Source organism: Oryctolagus cuniculus, chromosome 3 (assembly GCF_051225735.1).
Source record: "Oryctolagus cuniculus isolate XC-2025 breed Fujian yellow rabbit chromosome 3, ASM5122573v1, whole genome shotgun sequence".
NCBI classification, from domain to species: Eukaryota; Metazoa; Chordata; class Mammalia; order Lagomorpha; family Leporidae; genus Oryctolagus; species Oryctolagus cuniculus.
Window position 1 is genome coordinate 20,324,301 of NC_142869.1, and position 16,766 is coordinate 20,341,066.

At 55.8% G+C, this 16,766-nt stretch overlaps 2 protein-coding genes across 10 annotated transcripts; one reads left to right on the forward strand and one right to left on the reverse strand.

The window, feature by feature from the left end:
* Window positions 1-5,204: 5,204 nt before the first annotated feature.
* Window positions 5,205-10,512, reverse strand: RETREG2 (reticulophagy regulator family member 2). Of its 3 annotated transcripts, XM_017343137.4 has the most exons (9): window positions 10,104-10,512; window positions 9,733-9,839; window positions 9,049-9,079; window positions 8,571-8,706; window positions 8,087-8,171; window positions 7,700-7,843; window positions 7,450-7,544; window positions 7,176-7,311; window positions 5,205-6,941 (listed from the first exon to the last, which is right to left on the reverse strand). In XM_017343137.4, the coding sequence occupies exons 1-9, from the start codon at window positions 10,376-10,378 to the stop codon at window positions 6,319-6,321; spliced, it is 1,632 nt and encodes a 543-aa protein (XP_017198626.2). In that variant the 5' UTR covers window positions 10,379-10,512; the 3' UTR covers window positions 5,205-6,318. The 3 variants fall into 3 exon arrangements, with proteins under 3 accessions (XP_017198626.2, XP_069926273.1, XP_051704094.1); XM_070070172.1 differs by lacking the exon at window positions 10,104-10,512 and having other exon boundaries at window positions 8,571-8,618; XM_051848134.3 differs by lacking the exons at window positions 9,049-9,079; window positions 9,733-9,839; window positions 10,104-10,512 and adding an exon at window positions 8,899-9,029.
* On the forward strand, window positions 10,469-16,342 carry CNPPD1 (cyclin Pas1/PHO80 domain containing 1). Of its 7 annotated transcripts, none has more exons than XM_070070176.2 (11): window positions 10,469-10,605; window positions 10,866-11,024; window positions 11,165-11,311; window positions 11,734-11,829; window positions 12,194-12,302; window positions 12,756-12,837; window positions 12,994-13,114; window positions 13,198-13,326; window positions 14,098-14,159; window positions 14,766-14,883; window positions 15,087-16,342. In XM_070070176.2, the coding sequence occupies exons 4-11, from the start codon at window positions 11,761-11,763 to the stop codon at window positions 15,630-15,632; spliced, it is 1,236 nt and encodes a 411-aa protein (XP_069926277.2). In that variant the 5' UTR covers window positions 10,469-10,605; window positions 10,866-11,024; window positions 11,165-11,311; window positions 11,734-11,760; the 3' UTR covers window positions 15,633-16,342. The 7 variants fall into 7 exon arrangements, with proteins under 7 accessions (XP_069926277.2, XP_069926278.2, XP_069926279.2 ...); XM_070070177.2 differs by having other exon boundaries at window positions 11,264-11,311; XM_070070178.2 differs by lacking the exon at window positions 11,165-11,311.
* Window positions 16,343-16,766: the final 424 nt, after the last annotated feature.

The window sequence follows — 16,766 nt, forward strand, 5'->3', positions numbered from 1 at the left end:
CCCTCTCTCTATGTGTAACTCTTTCAAATAAATAAATAAACCTGTAAAAATAATAATAAAAAAAAAATATATATATATATATATAGAGAGAGAGAGAGAGAGAGAATCTTCCACGCACTGGTTTACTCCCCAAATGGCTGCCAATGACTGGGGCTGGGCCAGAGCCAGAAGCCTGGAGTTCTATCCATGTCTCCCACATGGATAACAGAGTCCCAGGTTTTTGGGCCATCTGCCCCCTGTCCTCAGGAACATGAACAGGGAGCTGGGTGGGAAGTAGAGCAGCCAGGACTTGAACCGGAGCTCATATGGGATGCTGGCATTGCAGGCAGTTTAACTGCACCACAAGCCACAAAGACCCACGTTTCCCTCATTCTGCATCCAGCTGATCACCAGTCACTACTGATCTGGTGTCATAATCATTTCTCAACTCGCTGCCATCATCATAGCTGTGATTCACTTTCCTCATCTCTCACCTGCCCACGTTCTTGTTCCCCACCCAAAATTCACCCCCAACAACATACCTAGATTATTTTAAAGTACAAGTTAGATGATCTTTCTGCTGATTTACTATTCACCAAAGGCTCTCCTCCTAACAAGATATAAATGCAAGAGCCCTAATATGGCTAAGAATCCTGCTTAACCTGCAGTGTCACGCCAATTCCCTACTTCCAACTTCTGATCTAGCTTCCTGCAGATGTACACCATGGGAGCCAGTAGATGATGGTCTAAGTGCTTGGATCCCTGTCACCAACGTGGAAAACCCCAGAGTGAGTTCACGGCTCCTGATTTGGGCCTTCTCTCTCTGATGCTCTGCCTTTCAAATAAATCATTTTTTTTTAAATATAAAATAGTTCAATTTAGTCTCACATACATTTATTGAACATCTAGCACATGCCAACTTTTCCATTCCGATGAATAAGACATAGTCTTTACCCTTAAGAATATGCCATACAGTAGAGGCTACACAGATACAGACTTGTAGAGCAAGTATAGGGGTTTCACGTGGTGTGCAGGAGAATGGAAGTGTGCCCAAGAACTGTGAGGGCATTAGGACAGCTGGAGTCTATGGCCATACCACCCTGAACGCGCCAGATCTCGTCTCATCTTGGAGAGCTGGACTGATGAGGGGCAGTGATGGAGGCTATCGGGGAGGGTCACAGATGAGGTGTGGTCTGAGGTACATCATTTTTAAAAGGCAAAACAGGCCGGCGCCGCGGCTCAATAGGTTAATCCTCTGCCTTGCGGCGCCGGCACACCGGGTTCTAGTCCCTGTCGGGACACCGGATTCTGTCCTGGTTGCCCCTCTTCCAGGCCAGCTCTCTGCTGTGGCCAGGGAGTGCAGTGGAGGATGGCCCAAGTCCTTGGGCCCTGCACCCACATGGGAGACCAGGATAAGTACCTGGCTCCTGCCTTCGGATCAGCGCGGTGCACCAGCCGCAGCGCGCCGGCCGCGGCGGCCATTGGAGGGTGAACCGATGGCAAAAGGAAGACCTTTCTCTCTGTCTCTCTCTCTCTCTCTCTCTCACTGTCCACTCTGCCTGTAAAAAAAAAAAAAAAAAAAAAAAAGGCAAAACAACAGAGAGAGAAGGAGAAGAAGGAGAGAGAGGCAAAAAAAGAAAGACCTTCCATCTACCAATTCACTCTCCAAATGGCTGAACCAGCCAGCCAGATTTGGGCCAGGCCAATGCCAGGAGCATGGAACTGCCTCCTTGTCTCCCACATGGGTGGCAGGGATCCCAGGACTTGGGCCACCCTCTGCTGCCTTCCCAGGCATATTAGCAGGGAGCTGGATCAGAAGCACAGCTGCAGAATTCAAACCAGTGCTCCAACATGGGATGCCGGTGAGGCAAGCAGCAGGTTAACCCCCTGCGCCATACTGCCAGTCCCCTGTAGTGCATCTTAAAAGACAGATGAAGCATTTGCTAAGTGGAGGCCTAAGGTGTGTGGGGCTGGAGGCTGGGGGAGGGCAGATGGCTGAGCAGGCCAGGCTCCAATTTCAGAAGGATTCTTAGCCATATTAGGGCTCTTGCATTTATATCTTGTTAGGAGGAGAGCCTTTGGTGAATAGTAAATCAGCAGAAAATCATCTAACTTGTACTTTAAAATAATCTAGGTATGTTGTTGGGGGTGAATTTTGGGTGGGGAACAAGAATGTGGGCAGGTGAGAGATGAGGAAAGTGAATCACAGCTATGATGATGGCAGCCGAGTTGAGAAATGATTATGACACCAGATCAGTAGTAACTGGTGATCAGTTGGATGTGGAATGAGGGGAACATCTTTGTGGCTTTTGGTGCAGGCAAGCAAGATGGAAGATACAAAGCCTTCGGTTTGGGGGAGGTGGGAGTGGACTAGACAGAGGGTGGTAAGAGGATGCATTCAGGTTTTGATTTGTTGAGCAGAAGGTTCCCATGAGACATTCAAGAGGAGATGCCTCACTGGAAGTTGTGGGAAAGAAGCTGTACGGAGACACACAACAGCACAAGTGGGAACTACATAAGTGACTACGTGAAATTGCCCAGGATGGCTGAACAGAGTGCCAAGAAAAGCGAGCCAGTACCACCCAACAAAGTCCCAACATTTCAGGGAGCAGATGGAAGGAGAGAATCCAGCTGGATGATAAAAAACAAAACATGGTATATACGAGACTTGTCTTCCCATACAGAATTAGCAATTTTTAGAACCACTGTCCTTGGTCACTCTACTTATATATATATATATATATATATATATATATATATATATATATATAAAGACTTACTTATCTTAAAAGAGAGAGAGGGAGAGACACAGAGTGAGAGAGAGATCTTCCATCCACTGGCTCACTCCCCAGATGGCCGCAAGAGCTAGCACTTGGCTAGGCTGAAGCCAGGAGCCAGGAACCAGGAGCTTCATCCAGGTTTCCTACGTGAGTGGCAGGGGCCCTAGCACTTAGGCCATTTCCTGCTGCTTTTTCCTAGGCCAGTAACAGGGAACCGAGGGGCCAGAGCCTCCACCTACAGTGTCAGCACCCCATATGGGCTCCGGTTCAAGTCCTGGCTTCTCCACTTCTGATCCAGCTCCTTGCTAATGCCCCTGTGAAAGCAGTGGAAGAAAGCCCAAGTATTTGGGCCCCTGCACCCATGTGGGAGACCCAGATGAATCTCCTGACTCCTGGCTTCGGTCTGGCCCAGCCCCGGCCATTGCAACCATTTGGGGAATGAACCCGCAGATGAACTACTTCTCTCTGTATCTCTGCCTTTCAAATAAGTAAATAAATCTTAAAAACAAAAACAGGGAACTGAATCAGAAGTGGAGTAGCTGGACATGAACCAGCACCCATATGGGATGTCAGCATTCCAGTTATACCACAACACTGGCCCTGGTCACTGTACATTTTTTTTTAAATTTATTTATTTGAAAGACAGAGTTACAGAGAGAGGTAGAGGCACAGAGAGAGAGGTCTTCCATCCACTGGTTCACTCTCCAGATGGCCACAACGGCCAGAGCTGGGCCAATCTGAAGCCAGGAGCTTCTTTTGGGTCTCCCACGTGGGTGCAGGGACCCAAGAACTTGGGCCATCCTCTACTGCTATCCCAGGCCATAGCAGAAAGCTGGATTGAAAAAGGAGCAACTGTGACTAGAGCCAGCACCCATATGGGATGCCAGTGCTTCAGGCCAGAACTTTAACCCACTGTGCCACAGCGCCGGCCCCCTGGTCACTGTACTTTTAAAGATCCTTTAAATCTACTGTTTTGCCATATCCTTTGACCAGAAAACTTTCTATCCAGCATTGTTATCAACCTGTACCCACAGATTTAATTTCTGCTCTCTGAAGCCCTACGGCCTTCAAAGTTCGGGGCAGCTGACATGGCTCAACCCAACTCTCCGTGGATTGAACATCTACAGTCCCTTCAATGGTTCCTCACATGAGGACTTTCAGCCGTCTCTGGTGGCCTCTTCCCGGGCACACGGCAGTTTGTCAGTTTGTCCACAAGCGTAGCAAGCCACCCACTGGCAGCACATTAGAGTATTACCCTCCTTGTCTGCAGGCTACGAAAGTTGAATTTATGAGCAGCCACATTACACTACCTGCTGTCTGACTACACAGTTAACTCGAGGGCACTGTCCCCACCCCCAGCATGAACATGCAACCAACTCTTCTTCCCCTAGCCTGGATTTCTACAATTGATTTTTATTTAGTCTAATTGTAGGTTTCATATTTCTGGTTTTTTTTCACTCATATGAAAAGATTTCTTCTTGTCTCTCACTATATGGCACAAAATGACTAGGACACCTGATAGTAAGAAAATCATAAACAACTCTGCAGCAACCATCAGACCAAAAGCAATGTCAAGAAGAGATTCCTATGGAACTCCAAACCTAAGAGGAATGTTTTGACCCAATACAGGCTTCTGCTTCTGTCCTCAAACAGCAAGTCTGACAAGGCACGTGGCTGCCTGATTGTTTAGTTCTATTTTTTCTTGAATGCCTGTTTGTCGAACAGAACTATTTTTCCGTTTTCTAGATGATTAAAAGCTCACGTTCTTTCAGTGGCAGAGGACGGAGCCTCAGGTATCCCTGAGAGATTGTCTCTCTGGCAAATGGTTGACGATGGAAAATTCTCACACACGAACTATGTGGCGTAGGAATCAACCCAAAAGACAGGGAGCATTGCCATATGGTAGCTGCAGCTGAAGGCTGTGGACATGAACTCCAAAGGCGGCCATCTGCTCTGTTCCGGGCTCTGCTCCCCGTAGAGGAAGGACCGCCAGGAGTCCACTCCACACTCCCTGCCTCCCTGAGCGTCTTCACAGTCGTGCCCTACTAAGGGACAGGGCTTACTGTGTGCTTGTTGGAACCTAACTGCCTGGGTCTGGATCCTGGCTGTTCACTGGGCCTCATGGCCTCTGGGAAGTCAATCGCAGTGTGTGCCCCAATGTTGTGAGAAAAATGTTAATACACACACAAATCACTCAGAATAGAGCAGGGGCATACTATGCATTCACTAAGTGTTAGAAACTATTTCTCAGTGTTCCTTGGCCTGACTTTAGTTCTGATACAGGTGTAAGAACTCCATGTGTAGACAAACCAGGGCTGGACAAGTCAACTGTTAGCAGGTGGACGGGTGAAAAACTGCATGGAACACAGGGTTAGGCTTGCTGGCACTAAGGCAGAAACAATTGTTATGATCCCAGATTCCTAGTGATTGGGAAGACAGAGCCAGTTCCTCCTGCATACACTTTATTCACACATGCTAAATCTCACTAACACACCACGCTGCCATAAGGGGAAGTTAGGCTGGTCAGGCTAAGCCTTGCCTCTGGCCTTGTTTTGCACCAAGGTAAATAAACAGCCAGAAGCAAGACTGGGGTGAAAGGGGGTAAGGTGAAGAGCGGACAAAGCGCAGAGTGTGTGGAAAGCAGAGCAGTGAGGCGGCAGGCAGGCAGGCAAGCAGGCAGGCGGCGGTTCCAGCCAATCAACACTTTTATTTTTCTAGTTGACACCTGCACAGATGTTACTATTTCCTGGCCCTGGGACGGGGCTCCCACCACACTGGGGCCATCCATGGCCCAGAAGAGGTTTCCTGTTTCCCCTCTACGGCAGTAAGGAGACCCCTCATCTCAGTGGCGGAGTGCACGCTCACCAATCCCAGCACTGGCGCGTGTGCCGTAAGTTTCCTGCTCTCCTGCACCATGAAGTGCTGGGCTGAACTGGCGCAAGGGTGCAGGGGAGGTTAGAGACCTAATTGCAGAACTCCTGGTCTGACCCACCACCCTGGGTTTATTCTTTACCCCCCCAGACCAGGAGCCTCCCTAAAGCTTCGCAGTGCCTGCTGGGAAAGTGGAGCTGGCAAAGGTGGTGGTGGGGGGAGGGGTTGTTGAGCTGCTAAGGACATGACACAGCAGGAAAATAAAGCAGAGAGGAGTAAGGGACAAGAGAGAAAAATTATAAAGTGCCTGAACTAAACAACCAAGTGGGACATGAAGGCAGAGCAGCACAGGTCCCTGAGGATAGGAGGAAAAAAAAAAAAGGGCTAGACCACCAGGGCTTGGGGCTTCGTGGAATGAGAATAGAGATGAGGCAGGGAGGCAAGTGCAGGCTGTGGGAAGGACTTCCCTAGCCCTGTTCACATCCACAAATCCAAATGGAAAATTATTTACAGACTTAAAACCAATCCCAGGCACAGGACAGCAGGCAGGCAGGCAGAGGGTGGACTGGCTACCATCTGACAGCCAGCTGCCCCACGCTGGCCCTCCTCAGAGCTTCAGGGACAGGAGGAAACAGTGGCACCTCCAGCCAGGAAGCCCTGCTGTGCCTGCAGCTCCTTCCCCTGGGGCTCATGGCTCTGCCACGGCCTGAGCCTCTTGGTCTGACTGTACCAGGGAATGGGCATCAGGCCCCACGGATGCAGGGGGTGGAGCATCAGGGGGCTCTGGGGGTGTTTCTGGCCCCAAGCCCAGCTCTGCATTCAGCTGCTCCAGCTCCCCCTGATCCAGCAACTCAAAGTCCTCAGTGGTGAGTGCCTCCTCTTCCTCAGGGGCAGGCAGGGGCTGGGGAGAGTCCTGGGGAGGAGGTGGGAGCATGGCGGGAGAGGGGACTGGGTCACTCTCAGCAAGGCAAAGTGGGGGCGACAGGGTGCTGGGTGCATCAGTGAGGTCACCACTCACTGCCTTGGGGCTCAGCGTCTCCACTGGTCCTCCAGGGGAGCACGGCACTCCATCTGGGGGAGACCCTGCCCCATTGAAGTGCGTGTTCACAAAGTGAAGGGGGGATGAGAGCCGAAGCAAGGTGTCCTTGGCGGCCATGTCTTCCTCCTCCTCCGAGTCCAGGGTTTGCCCCGAGAGGGCCTGAGGAGGGCCCAGCATGTCTTCGGGAGGGGCCAGCTCTGCCTCCTCTCCCTCTCCCAGCTCCCGGCTCAGGGCCTCCTCGGGCTCACTTGGCAGGCTCTGCTGGTCCAAATCTGTACAGAGAACAAAGGGTTAAGAATGGGAGTCCTGCTCTGATTGGCCACAAGAACAGAACAGCTCAAGGAGAACTCAACGCATGGAGCTGAGCCAGGTCTCAGGTAAAAGGTCTTCCAGAAACTTGGAGTTGAATTAGTCACTTGTCCAGATAAGATGTTCATGGAGGGAGTATAACCCACGTCCCGTAACAGGGCCCAGGAAGATCAGGAGGGGTAAAGCGTTCCCTGTACCTTCAGAGACATCGGTCAGTTGCGGAGTTGTGGCCCGGGACACAGAGAAGCCGCCACTCTCCAAGATAGACGCCTCCTCATCTGAAAGCTCCGAGTCCGTGATGGCCAAGGCCAGTGCTGTTTTCTTCACGTCCACCTGCAGACCCAGGACGGACACAACAGGTGAGGGCACAGGAGAAGCGACCTTTCCTCCAGGCCTTGAGAGGTGGCAGCGCCGACGCGGACAACTCTTCCCCAGCCTTCTACTTGACACCCCGTCTCCCGCGGGCCTCACCACTGGGGAGAAGCCGGCCAGCTCCGCCTCGCTTTCACTCTCTGTCTCTGCCAGCGGCTCATCGCCTCCTGGGGGAGTGTTCTTCCCCTGGCGCTCTAGGGAAGCAAGAGCAGCAAGGGCACTCAGCAAGCAGGCCCAACGGGGGGAGGGGACGCACAGGGCCAAGGAACCAGAGACCTGAAGTCCAGGCCGGTTCTCCACCCGAGCCCCGCCCCCACGTTCACCGTCCCAGGTCGAAGGAGCCGCTTACTCCTCTTGTCGTGTTTGTGATGCAGGGCGTCGGCTTCTGCCTTCATGCTGTAGTCCAGCTGCATGAGCAGCGGCTCGAGGCGAGTGTACATCCTCTGGATCAGCTCATGATAAACCACCAGGGGCCACAGCAGGATGCTCAGCACTGCGGGTCAGAGGGTCCACTCAGCGCTCCCTACACCTGCTTCCGAGGGGCCCTCATTCAACTGTCCCCAAGGTCTTTCCCGAAGCTGCGCTGGTGTCTCCCCTCCATTCCTACGGCCCCCTCCCTGCAGGTTCTTCTACTGTTAGTAACACTCCTGCATCCCTGGAGACCTCCACCAATGAGGCACCGAGCAGAGCACGCACACAGTACTCCCTCGGGGCTAGTCCAGGGTAGACTACTCACAGACGATGTAGGAGATCATTATCCCTGGAACATAGTGTCCCAGCACGGCCAGCACAGCGCAGCCAGAGCAGACGCGGGCACAGAACTGCAGGGAAGAGCACGGGGGCCTTGAGGAACGGTGAGCGAAGGGTGCGGGCCACTCCTCTGGGTGGGAGCCACTGCTCAGCAGGTAGACGGATGGGAGTCCATCTAGGGACGCAGTGAGCTGCTCTACTCAAGAGGATGCCTGACGCCACCAGTCAGGAAGGTTGCCACAGAAACCACCCAACACCCATCATTCACACTGGTCGGCCCTGGCAGAGGCAGTGTCCACGTATCAGCTATTCTGTGCCTGAGCCTGCCTGCTGTACCACAGACGAGCTGTGCGCGCTGCCCTAAGGAGGCACCCAGGCCTTTTCGTTCTGTGTCTCCAACTCTGGGGTTCACACCACTCCCCCATGCCCCCCCGGCGCAGGAAACCGCTGTGTAACATGGGAGAGCTTACCTGAGCTGGGTTCTGCCTCTTGTACTGCAGCAGCTCCTGCAGGTGAATCTGGAAGGTGAGCCAGCTCTCAGCCAGGTATCTGCACAACTCGGGCACACTCAGCAGGTGCGGCCGGGCGCCTGACCCCGCACCCTCACTGGGGAGACACGACACAACCCCTGGAGGCCTCAGACACCAGCTTCCTGAGCACTCAAATCCCTCCAAGCATATCAATCTTTAAGGAAGCGGACAACCCCACCTCGCAAAGGGAGGCTGTCCTGGTCCAGCGAGGCAAAGCCCAGAGCACCCAACCCTCCATCCCAAGAGGAGCAGGCAGGAAAACACCTACACAGGAGCGTGGGACCCAGCAAACTGCAGCTCGCTACCAGTCCGTTCGCTGCGGTGGGGCTGTGACTGCAGGGGCTGCAGCATCGCCCTCTGTGGTGAAATGGGGCACGGGCAAGCAAGGCAGGATTTGGGGGTTGGGGCCTGCACTCACCTGTCAGAGTGTGGCTCCTCTGGGGATGACGCTAGAGAGAGGAGGGGGACACATTATTGAGTGGTGGGGGTCTGGGAGGCATCCCCAAGGCAGGAACAGCTGCCTGCGGCCTGGAGTCTCACAGCACGTTTCCGGTGGGAGGAACTACGTGCCCCGGTTTATGGCTCCTTCAGACTTCTTACCCTTTTCATCCCACTCACGCTTCTATCCCAGGTATCTCACACACAGCCTGGCACCTAAATGCTCCAAAAACACCTATTGCTATCCGGAGAGCCACAACGACCAAGCTGACATTAACCTGACTTCTATCTTATAGGAAGCAACACCGCAAACACCTAACACGTGTTCTCTCATTTAAATCCTCGCTTCTGTACGAAGCAAAGTCTGTTATCCCTGCTTTATGGATAAGGAAAGGGAGTTAAACAGATACTGAACAGCCTTTCGAGTTACAACCTTACACCCGTAGTAAGCGGCAGCTCCCAGAAAGCAAGGCAGGCAATTTTGTTGTGGAGTCCACACTGGTAACCACTACACCCACGGTAACATCAATTCTGGGAAAGGGACAACTCTCATCACAGGCAATTTCCTATAACGGAGGAGCGGGGAGGGGCAGGGTTCCCCTCACCAGCCAACTCCATCCAAGTACACAATGGCTGCTTGACGAATGCATAAAGAAACGCGTACCTGAAACCTCCGGGAGAAAGCGAGGCTGCCAAAGATCCAGGAGAAAATAGGCCAGCAGTGAGATGCTGAGCAGGAAGAAGGGCCGGAGGGACGACGAAGACAGCAGCCTTAGGGGGAGAGCCCAGCGGTGAGCGGGTGCCACAGGCTCCTGCACCCATCGCTAAAGGCGGAGGGGCGCCAACGGACGGGGGAACCGCACCTGCAGGCCTCGCTCGCGCCCCGGACGCAGAGGGCCGGCGCAAGCCGGGCGGACGTCAGCCTCCCCCAAACCGGGGCACAGGACCTCCCCCCAGGCCAAGTGACAACCCAGGCCCCTCCCGCCCCCGCTCTCCCGCGCAGCCCGGCCCCGCCCCCTCCTCCGCGGCCGTTACCAGAAGAGGCCGTTGAGCGCGGCCGCTGTGACCAGACTGTGCAGCGGCTTCTCCCACACCAGCAGCCGCTGCGCCGCCGCCAGCACCGCCTCCCAGCCGCGGAGCCGCAGCCACAGCGTCGTAGCCAGGCGTCCCACCGCCTCGGCCGCGGCCGCCTCCTCCTCCGCCTCGCCAGTGGCCTCACCCATGCCTAGGCTCAGGCCCAGGCCGAGGCTCAGGCCCAGCCCCTGGCCTCCGGCCGCGCCGGTGTTACCGCCTCCACCGCCGCTCGCCATAGCCCCGCCGCAGCCGCCGCCCGAGCCCGCGAGGAGCCAGGGCTGCGCGGCCGCCGCCGGGGGCGCGTCAGGCGGAAGGGGGCGCACGCCGAGGAGGCCAGAGGCTGGCGGACGGGCGTCACGTGACGGCGGAGCGACGAACCCGTCACGTGACGCTGGCTAACCGGCGGGATAGGGCGGGCCGCGCGTGCGCGCCGGCGGCCGCCGTGACCCCCGCGCCTACGCGGGTGGGTGTTTGCTGAAGTCCTGACCCGGGGTCAGGGTCCGGGCCTGTGGGCACCATTCTGTTCTGGCAGTGTAGACAGGGCGGCGTGGTGTGTGTGTGGGGGGGCTGTCTGGCGCTCGCTCCGTGTCCGCGGTGCAGTCCCCGCGGGAGGCCAGGAAGTGGGCTTCCAGACGAGGCCGGGATCCCCGGGAGGGTCCGTTTCTGTTCGGAAAGGGCGGCGGCCGTCCCATTGCTCAACTCGGGGCGCCCGGGTCCTCCCAGGTCCCTCCCCTCAGCGGGTAAACAAACACCAGCGCGTCACTCGTCGGACTCGAAAACAGCTTCACCCACTCGGAAACGTAGCTTCCTTCCGTAAACTTTCGGAGCGCCTTCCTCCCCGCCCCCCCCCCACCCCGGAAGAGTGAAATTGGGGGCGGGAGGGTGAGTTTAAGAATAAAACCTTGTTCAATGTTTACTTTCGGGGGGGGGGGGAACGTGTCAGCCTTTTGTGTGGCCTTCCGTGTTTCCTTGGGATCATTTCCTCTTCGGCAGCAACACTCCAAAATACAGCATTTACTTAGGTTTAAACTTCGGAACGGTACCCAAAGGGTTCTTCTCCCGCCCTGTCTCTCGGGCACCGTTTCAGCCTCGTGGCTGAGCGTGTGCATCGCGCCTTCTAGAAAACACCCGGGCACAACTCGCTGTTGTATCCACGTCTCCACGGCAAGGTCTGCCTCGCTCGTTCAACCTCCGTGCGGCGTGGTCCCCTAGGAACTGTCCCCGTTTCTCAGGCGAGGGCCCCTGGGGCTCTGCTCTGGGACTTGGCCCGGCTGGGGCAGATCGGGAGGCCGGGCGGGCGGCAGGAAGTGCCGGGCGCGCTGACTCGCCGGCGACGCCCCCGCGACTTGTAAACGCGGGGCGGACGCGGGCACCGGCAGAGTCGGGTCTCCGCTTACCCGGGGAGGTGAGCGCCGCGCCCCGGGCGGAACAGGAAGAGGCACCCGCCTCCCGGGGCCCCGCCTGTCACTGCCTCCGCGAGGGGAGGGGGCTGCGCGGGCGAGGGCGGCGGCCCGCACCCGGGAGGCTTGGGGCAGGTGGGCCGGCGGGCGAGGACCGCTCCGGGGGCCCCTTACGACTCCTTCCCTTCCAGCTTGGCAGGGCGGTGGCTGGCGGCGCGATGGACCTGGCCGGGCTCCTACTGGACGAAGAAGGCACCTTCTCCCTCACTGGCTTCCAGGACTTCTCGGTGAGCACGCGGCCCGCCCCTTCCCAGGCTCCTGCGCTCCCCTCCGGGCCCGCGCGGAGCCTCGAGCTCGCCTGGCTGCCGTGCTGGGTCCGGGGCGGCAGCTGCTTGAGCCGTGCCTACTCCAGGCCGCGGCCGCTGGGGCCCTGAGGGAGAGCCGTGGGTGTAGCAATAGGGGGTAAGGCTGGCGACATTGAACCCTGTCCCGGGGAGCCCAGGGTGGCTGTGCGCCCCGTGGGCCAGGCTGCCATTGGCAAACAATCCGAGGATCAGGCGGGGTGGGTCCTCACCGCCCGGAGCTCCAGCCTGGAGCCGGGATCGCCCTGCCCTGCCCTGCACCCTCCACCACCTCACCGCCCTGTTTCAGTTCCTCCCAGGACACCAGAAGCTGAGTGCCAGGATCCGAAGGAGACTCTACTATGGCTGGGACTGGGAGACGGACTGCAGCCTGGAGGAGCTCTCCAGCCCTGTGGCAGGTGAGAAGTGAGGAGATGGGGTGTTGGCAGTGACTGCAGCTTTCCTTGGTGGTGCTTGGTTTAGGAAGACAGTTTATGCTTCACGTTCTTTTAGCCCAAGTGAATTAAAAAAAATACTTTGATGAAAACAAATTACATCATTTTCGATTTTGTATACTAGAAACATTTGATTTTCCAAAGAGGTCCACCGTGCATTTCCCAAGTAAACAAGGTGTGTTTACTCCTGAGATGAGCGACTTGAATAATTTCAAATGATGGGAAATGGAGCTCCTTCCTGATGCAAGGAGCCGAAAATCAAACTTGGAATAGACCTTTGGTCGCACAGTGTGGGAGGACTCGACCTGTTTTGTTACTGTGGTCCTGTCTGTAAGGCCTCATGCAGTCCTGGCCTCCGAGAGCGGTGGGGGCTGGGAGGGGGCTGTTTGTCAGTCTGCCTGCCTCTGTCCCTTGCAGACATTGCTGTGGAACTGCTGCAGAAGGCGGCCCCCAGCCCTATTCGCCGGCTCCAGAAGAAATACGTAGCACATGTGTCCCGGTGAGCCTGGAAGTGAGGGGGCAGAGGTTGAGAGGGTTGGGCCCTGGAGAGAGGCGAATGTTTATCTCTGAAGATGTAGACATAGCGTTGAGCATCTTAAAACTGCAGGAGCAGAAGGACCCTTGGGTTTAATTACTGGGCCTTTCCACCACCCAGGGAGGCGTGCATCTCCCCATGCGCTATGATGCTGGCTCTGGTGTACATTGAGCGCCTCCGGCACCGAAACCCAGACTACCTGCAGCACGTGTCGTCCTCTGATTTGTTCCTGATCTCCATGGTGAGATGCCCCGCCCCTTAACTCCCTGGTGCGCCTGAAGCCCGGAGTGAGCTCTGCTGACATCACTTGTGGTGCCTCTGCAGATGGTGGCCAGCAAGTACCTGTATGACGAAGGGGAGGAGGAGGAGGTGTTCAATGACGAATGGGGAGCTGCTGGGGGTGTGGCCGTGCCCACCCTGAATGCCCTGGAGCGGGGCTTCCTGAGGGCCATGGTGAGCAGCTGTCCTTCGTCTTGCTCTGTTTCTCCGCCCCTCAGCCCCTTCGTTGCATCCTTTGTTCTCACTGTGTTCTGTTTCTTTGTCATCTCTCCCTGTCTCATCCTCCTGTCCGTCTGTCGGTGTTTTTTCTTCCTATTCCTTCAGGAGTAACCACAGTTTATATATATAAGTTTTATTTTAGTTATTTGGAAGTCAGACTTAGAGAGGCAGAGAGAGCGAGAGATCGATCTTCCATCTGCTAGTTCGCTCCCCAAATGGCTGCAATGGCCCAGGCTGTGCCAGGCTGAAACTAGGAGTCAGGAGCTTTTTCTGGTCTCCTGTGTGGGGGCAGGGGCCCAAGCACTTGCAGCCATCTTCTGCTGCATTCCCACGTGGAATCAGGAGTGGAGCAGCCAAGACTTGATCCAGCACACGTGTGATGCTGGCATTGCAGGTGGTGGCTTAACCTGCTACACCACAACTTTTGGTGGTCCCTGGAGTGGTGAGGTCATGAGTTAGGCCTTACCATGTCGGGTTCTGATTATTTGCTTCCAGACTTTCCCTGAGCTCCCTACAGACACTCTCAGGGTTATTTTCTCCCTTCGCCTTAGTGGAAGGTGTATTGAGAAGCCAGGTAGGTGGTGGTTAAACGAAGTAATGTGTGAAAACTTTAGCTTTCGCAGTAGTTTCCGGCTTGTAGGAAGTGCCAAGGGAGTGTTAGCCACGGTGGCGATGGTAGCTGCAGTAGCTGCTGCAGCTCATGTCAGAGTCTCTTCTCGCCCACAGGACTGGCGTCTCTACACGGACCCTCGGGAGATCTTTGAGGTGCTGAGCTGGCTGGAGAGCTGGTATGTTCTGCAGATTGGGAGGAGGGCTCGAGGGATTTGGGGCCTGAGACCTAAGTCATACGAGCTGGACATGAGGGATAACGAGGAGGGAAAGACAGGAAAGAGAATTGCCCAGAGCTGTCTGCGCCACTTCAGGAGAGTAGGAGCAATACATTTAAAGATACTGGTTTGGGGCAGACATGTAGCCCAGCAGTGAAGATTCCCTTGTCGTTGGAGTTCCTGGGTTTGGTTCCTCCTGCTACTGTTGACTACAGATTTTTGCCAGCACAGACCCTGGGAGGCGGTGCTGGTGGCTCCAGTAGTTGGGTCCTGCCACTCACGTGGGATACCTGGATTGAGTTCCTGGCTCCCAGCTTTGGAGCCCAGCCCTGGTTACTGGGGCATCTGAGAACTGAACCGGTGGATGGGAACTTCCTCTGTCTCTTCCTTGCCTCTCAGAAAAACAAGAAGGGATGCAGGCTTTACTCTCATCCTCAGGCTCTGCCTCAGCAGCTGGACTCTGTAGCAGGCTCCCCAGTATTTTCCGGCGGGCCCTGAGGGGTAGGAAGGCTGCAGGCTGGCCTTGGGAGAGTCACAGACTCATGGTGTCTTCTCATCTTCCACCAGCGTGGCCGAGCAGCAGGGACGGCGGCGGGGCTGGTACACCTACACAGACCTGTGCGTGCTGCTGGAGCAGCCGACGTGGCAGCTGGCCCTGGGCTCCCTCTGCCAGCGCCTGGTAAAGGTGAGGCGGGGTTAGGATGGATCAGGGGCATGAGGGGGCTGGAGCGTAGGGTGGGATAGGCTGAGGAGGTGGGGTTTGGAAGCAGATGGGTAGGGTGGGTTGTAAAAGGCCAAAGAGAGCTACAACTTGAATACACATTTCTGGAGATGGGAGAGTGTGTTAAAGACAGTCAGAAACCTGCTTCTTAACTTCCTCTCTTGTAGCTGTCCTGCCTGTTAGCCATGGCATATGTGAGCAGTGTGGCCTTGGCTGTGGCATCAGTGGCTGTAATACACCAGTCTTTGGGGCTGTCCTGCAGCCCCTCACCTGGTCCTCCTGACCTTGGATTGACCTCCAGATGCCTTTTGGAGCCCTGCATCCCTTCTCCTGTGCCACAGTGCCTGCCGTCACCTGCTAACATCTCCAGCTGCCTGGGAGGCGACATGGGGCTGCGTTCACTCTGGGGCAGTCTTCTGGCCCCACTGGCTCCCCCGCCGCTGCCTCCCCCTGACCCCCCTGCCCCTCCCACTCTTCTCCATAATTGCCCCCTTTGCCAGAAGCTCCAGAAAGACTCCCCCACTTGCCATGCCTGCCACGATCCCAACCATACGGTCCCCACTGGGCCACCCAGCACTTGGTACCACACTCATGGCCTGGCTCCATCCTGGCCCTGGAGCCTAGTCCCTCCTCCACTCCCCCTGCCCCAGCAGTGTTCACTTTTCAGTGTCATGGAGCTGGCCCGCCTCAAATCTTTCATTTTCCCCGGCTAGGAAGGGCTCCGAGGAATGCCTAAAGAGGATTTGGGAGTCTCTGAGAACCTGGAGCAGCAAAGCTTGATTTACACGCTCTCTACCTCTCTGGGTCCTTGGCTGGTCCCCTGTCCTCCTGGGTAGGAGCTTAAGGGGTTGTTGGGCAGAAGGACTAAAGGTCGTTAGGTTGTTCGCTCCTAGACCTCAGAGGCTGGCTGCTTGGCCAGCCAGTGTTGGTGCCAGGGAAAGCTTCGGCTCGGTGACCACAGGCACGTCACAGATGGACAGAGGAGATGCTGCAGTTTCTGCCCCCCCACCCCGGGCTCTTCTAGAAGTCTGCTTTTGAGTTCCCTAGGATGAAAGGAGCAGTGTGGGAAGTGGGGGAGGTGGGGTGAGGGGAGGAAGGAAACACTGACCTGAGCCTGTGTGATGTCCCGAAGGCAGGAGAGCCGGGGACTGATGGGGCCAGGGTGGGAGCTGCTAGGGGAGGTCTGAGTGAGGTGGGCCCCTCGCTATACCCGCCCCTTGGGTGTAGTCTAAGGGAGCCAAGGACTGCTGGGACCTTTAATCTTGACCTTTTGTCTTCCAACCTTATTGCCGCACTCCTAGGCTTCCCTCTCTTCTGGTCTTTTCCGGGGTGATCTGTCCACAGCCGTCTCTGGCTGCCGCTTTGTATCTGGGTTTTTCACGCTTTTGTAGAACTGAGGTTTCAATAAACAGTCTGAGTTGCATGGCCTGCCTTTTCCTTCTGCAGCAGCCCTTGAAGAATTTTCCTGCCCATACCTGCCTTCCCCACCCCTCCCCCTCCACTTCCTGATCTCGTCACCTTGCAAATCCTTTTCCCTGAGCCCCTTTCAGAACCCCCCTATTGTCTGACATCAGTCAGAGGTTCCCATTTTTTTCCCTCTTTTTTAGCATTCTATTTTTATTTCTCTGAAAGAGTTACCCTGAGAGGGAGAGGGAGAGATCTTCCATCCACTGGTTCACTGCCAAAATGGCTGTAACAACCAGGGCTGGGCCAGACTGAAGCCAGGAGCCAGGAGCTTCTTGATCTCCTGTGTAGGTGCAGGGGTCCAAGCACTTGGGCCATCTTCCAGTTTTCCCAGGTGCATTAGCAGGAAGCTGGATCAAAGGTGGAGCATTGGGGACTGTAAC

Coding starts and splice junctions, on each gene's coding strand:
- RETREG2 (XM_017343137.4), bottom strand. CDS start 10,378: ATGGCGAGCGGCGGTGGAGGCGGTAACACCGGCGCGGCCGGAGGCCAG. Junction 9,080..9,732: donor CTTTCTCCCGGAGGTTTCAG/GTACGCGTTTCT, acceptor TCCTCTCTCTAG/CGTCATCCCCAGAGGAGCCA. Junction 8,707..9,048: donor GAGGAGCCACACTCTGACAG/GTGAGTGCAGGC, acceptor GTGTCTCCCCAG/TGAGGGTGCGGGGTCAGGCG.
- CNPPD1 (XM_070070176.2), top strand. CDS start 11,761: ATGGACCTGGCCGGGCTCCTACTGGACGAAGAAGGCACCTTCTCCCTC. Junction 11,830..12,193: donor CTGGCTTCCAGGACTTCTCG/GTGAGCACGCGG, acceptor GCCCTGTTTCAG/TTCCTCCCAGGACACCAGAA. Junction 12,303..12,755: donor GCTCTCCAGCCCTGTGGCAG/GTGAGAAGTGAG, acceptor TGTCCCTTGCAG/ACATTGCTGTGGAACTGCTG.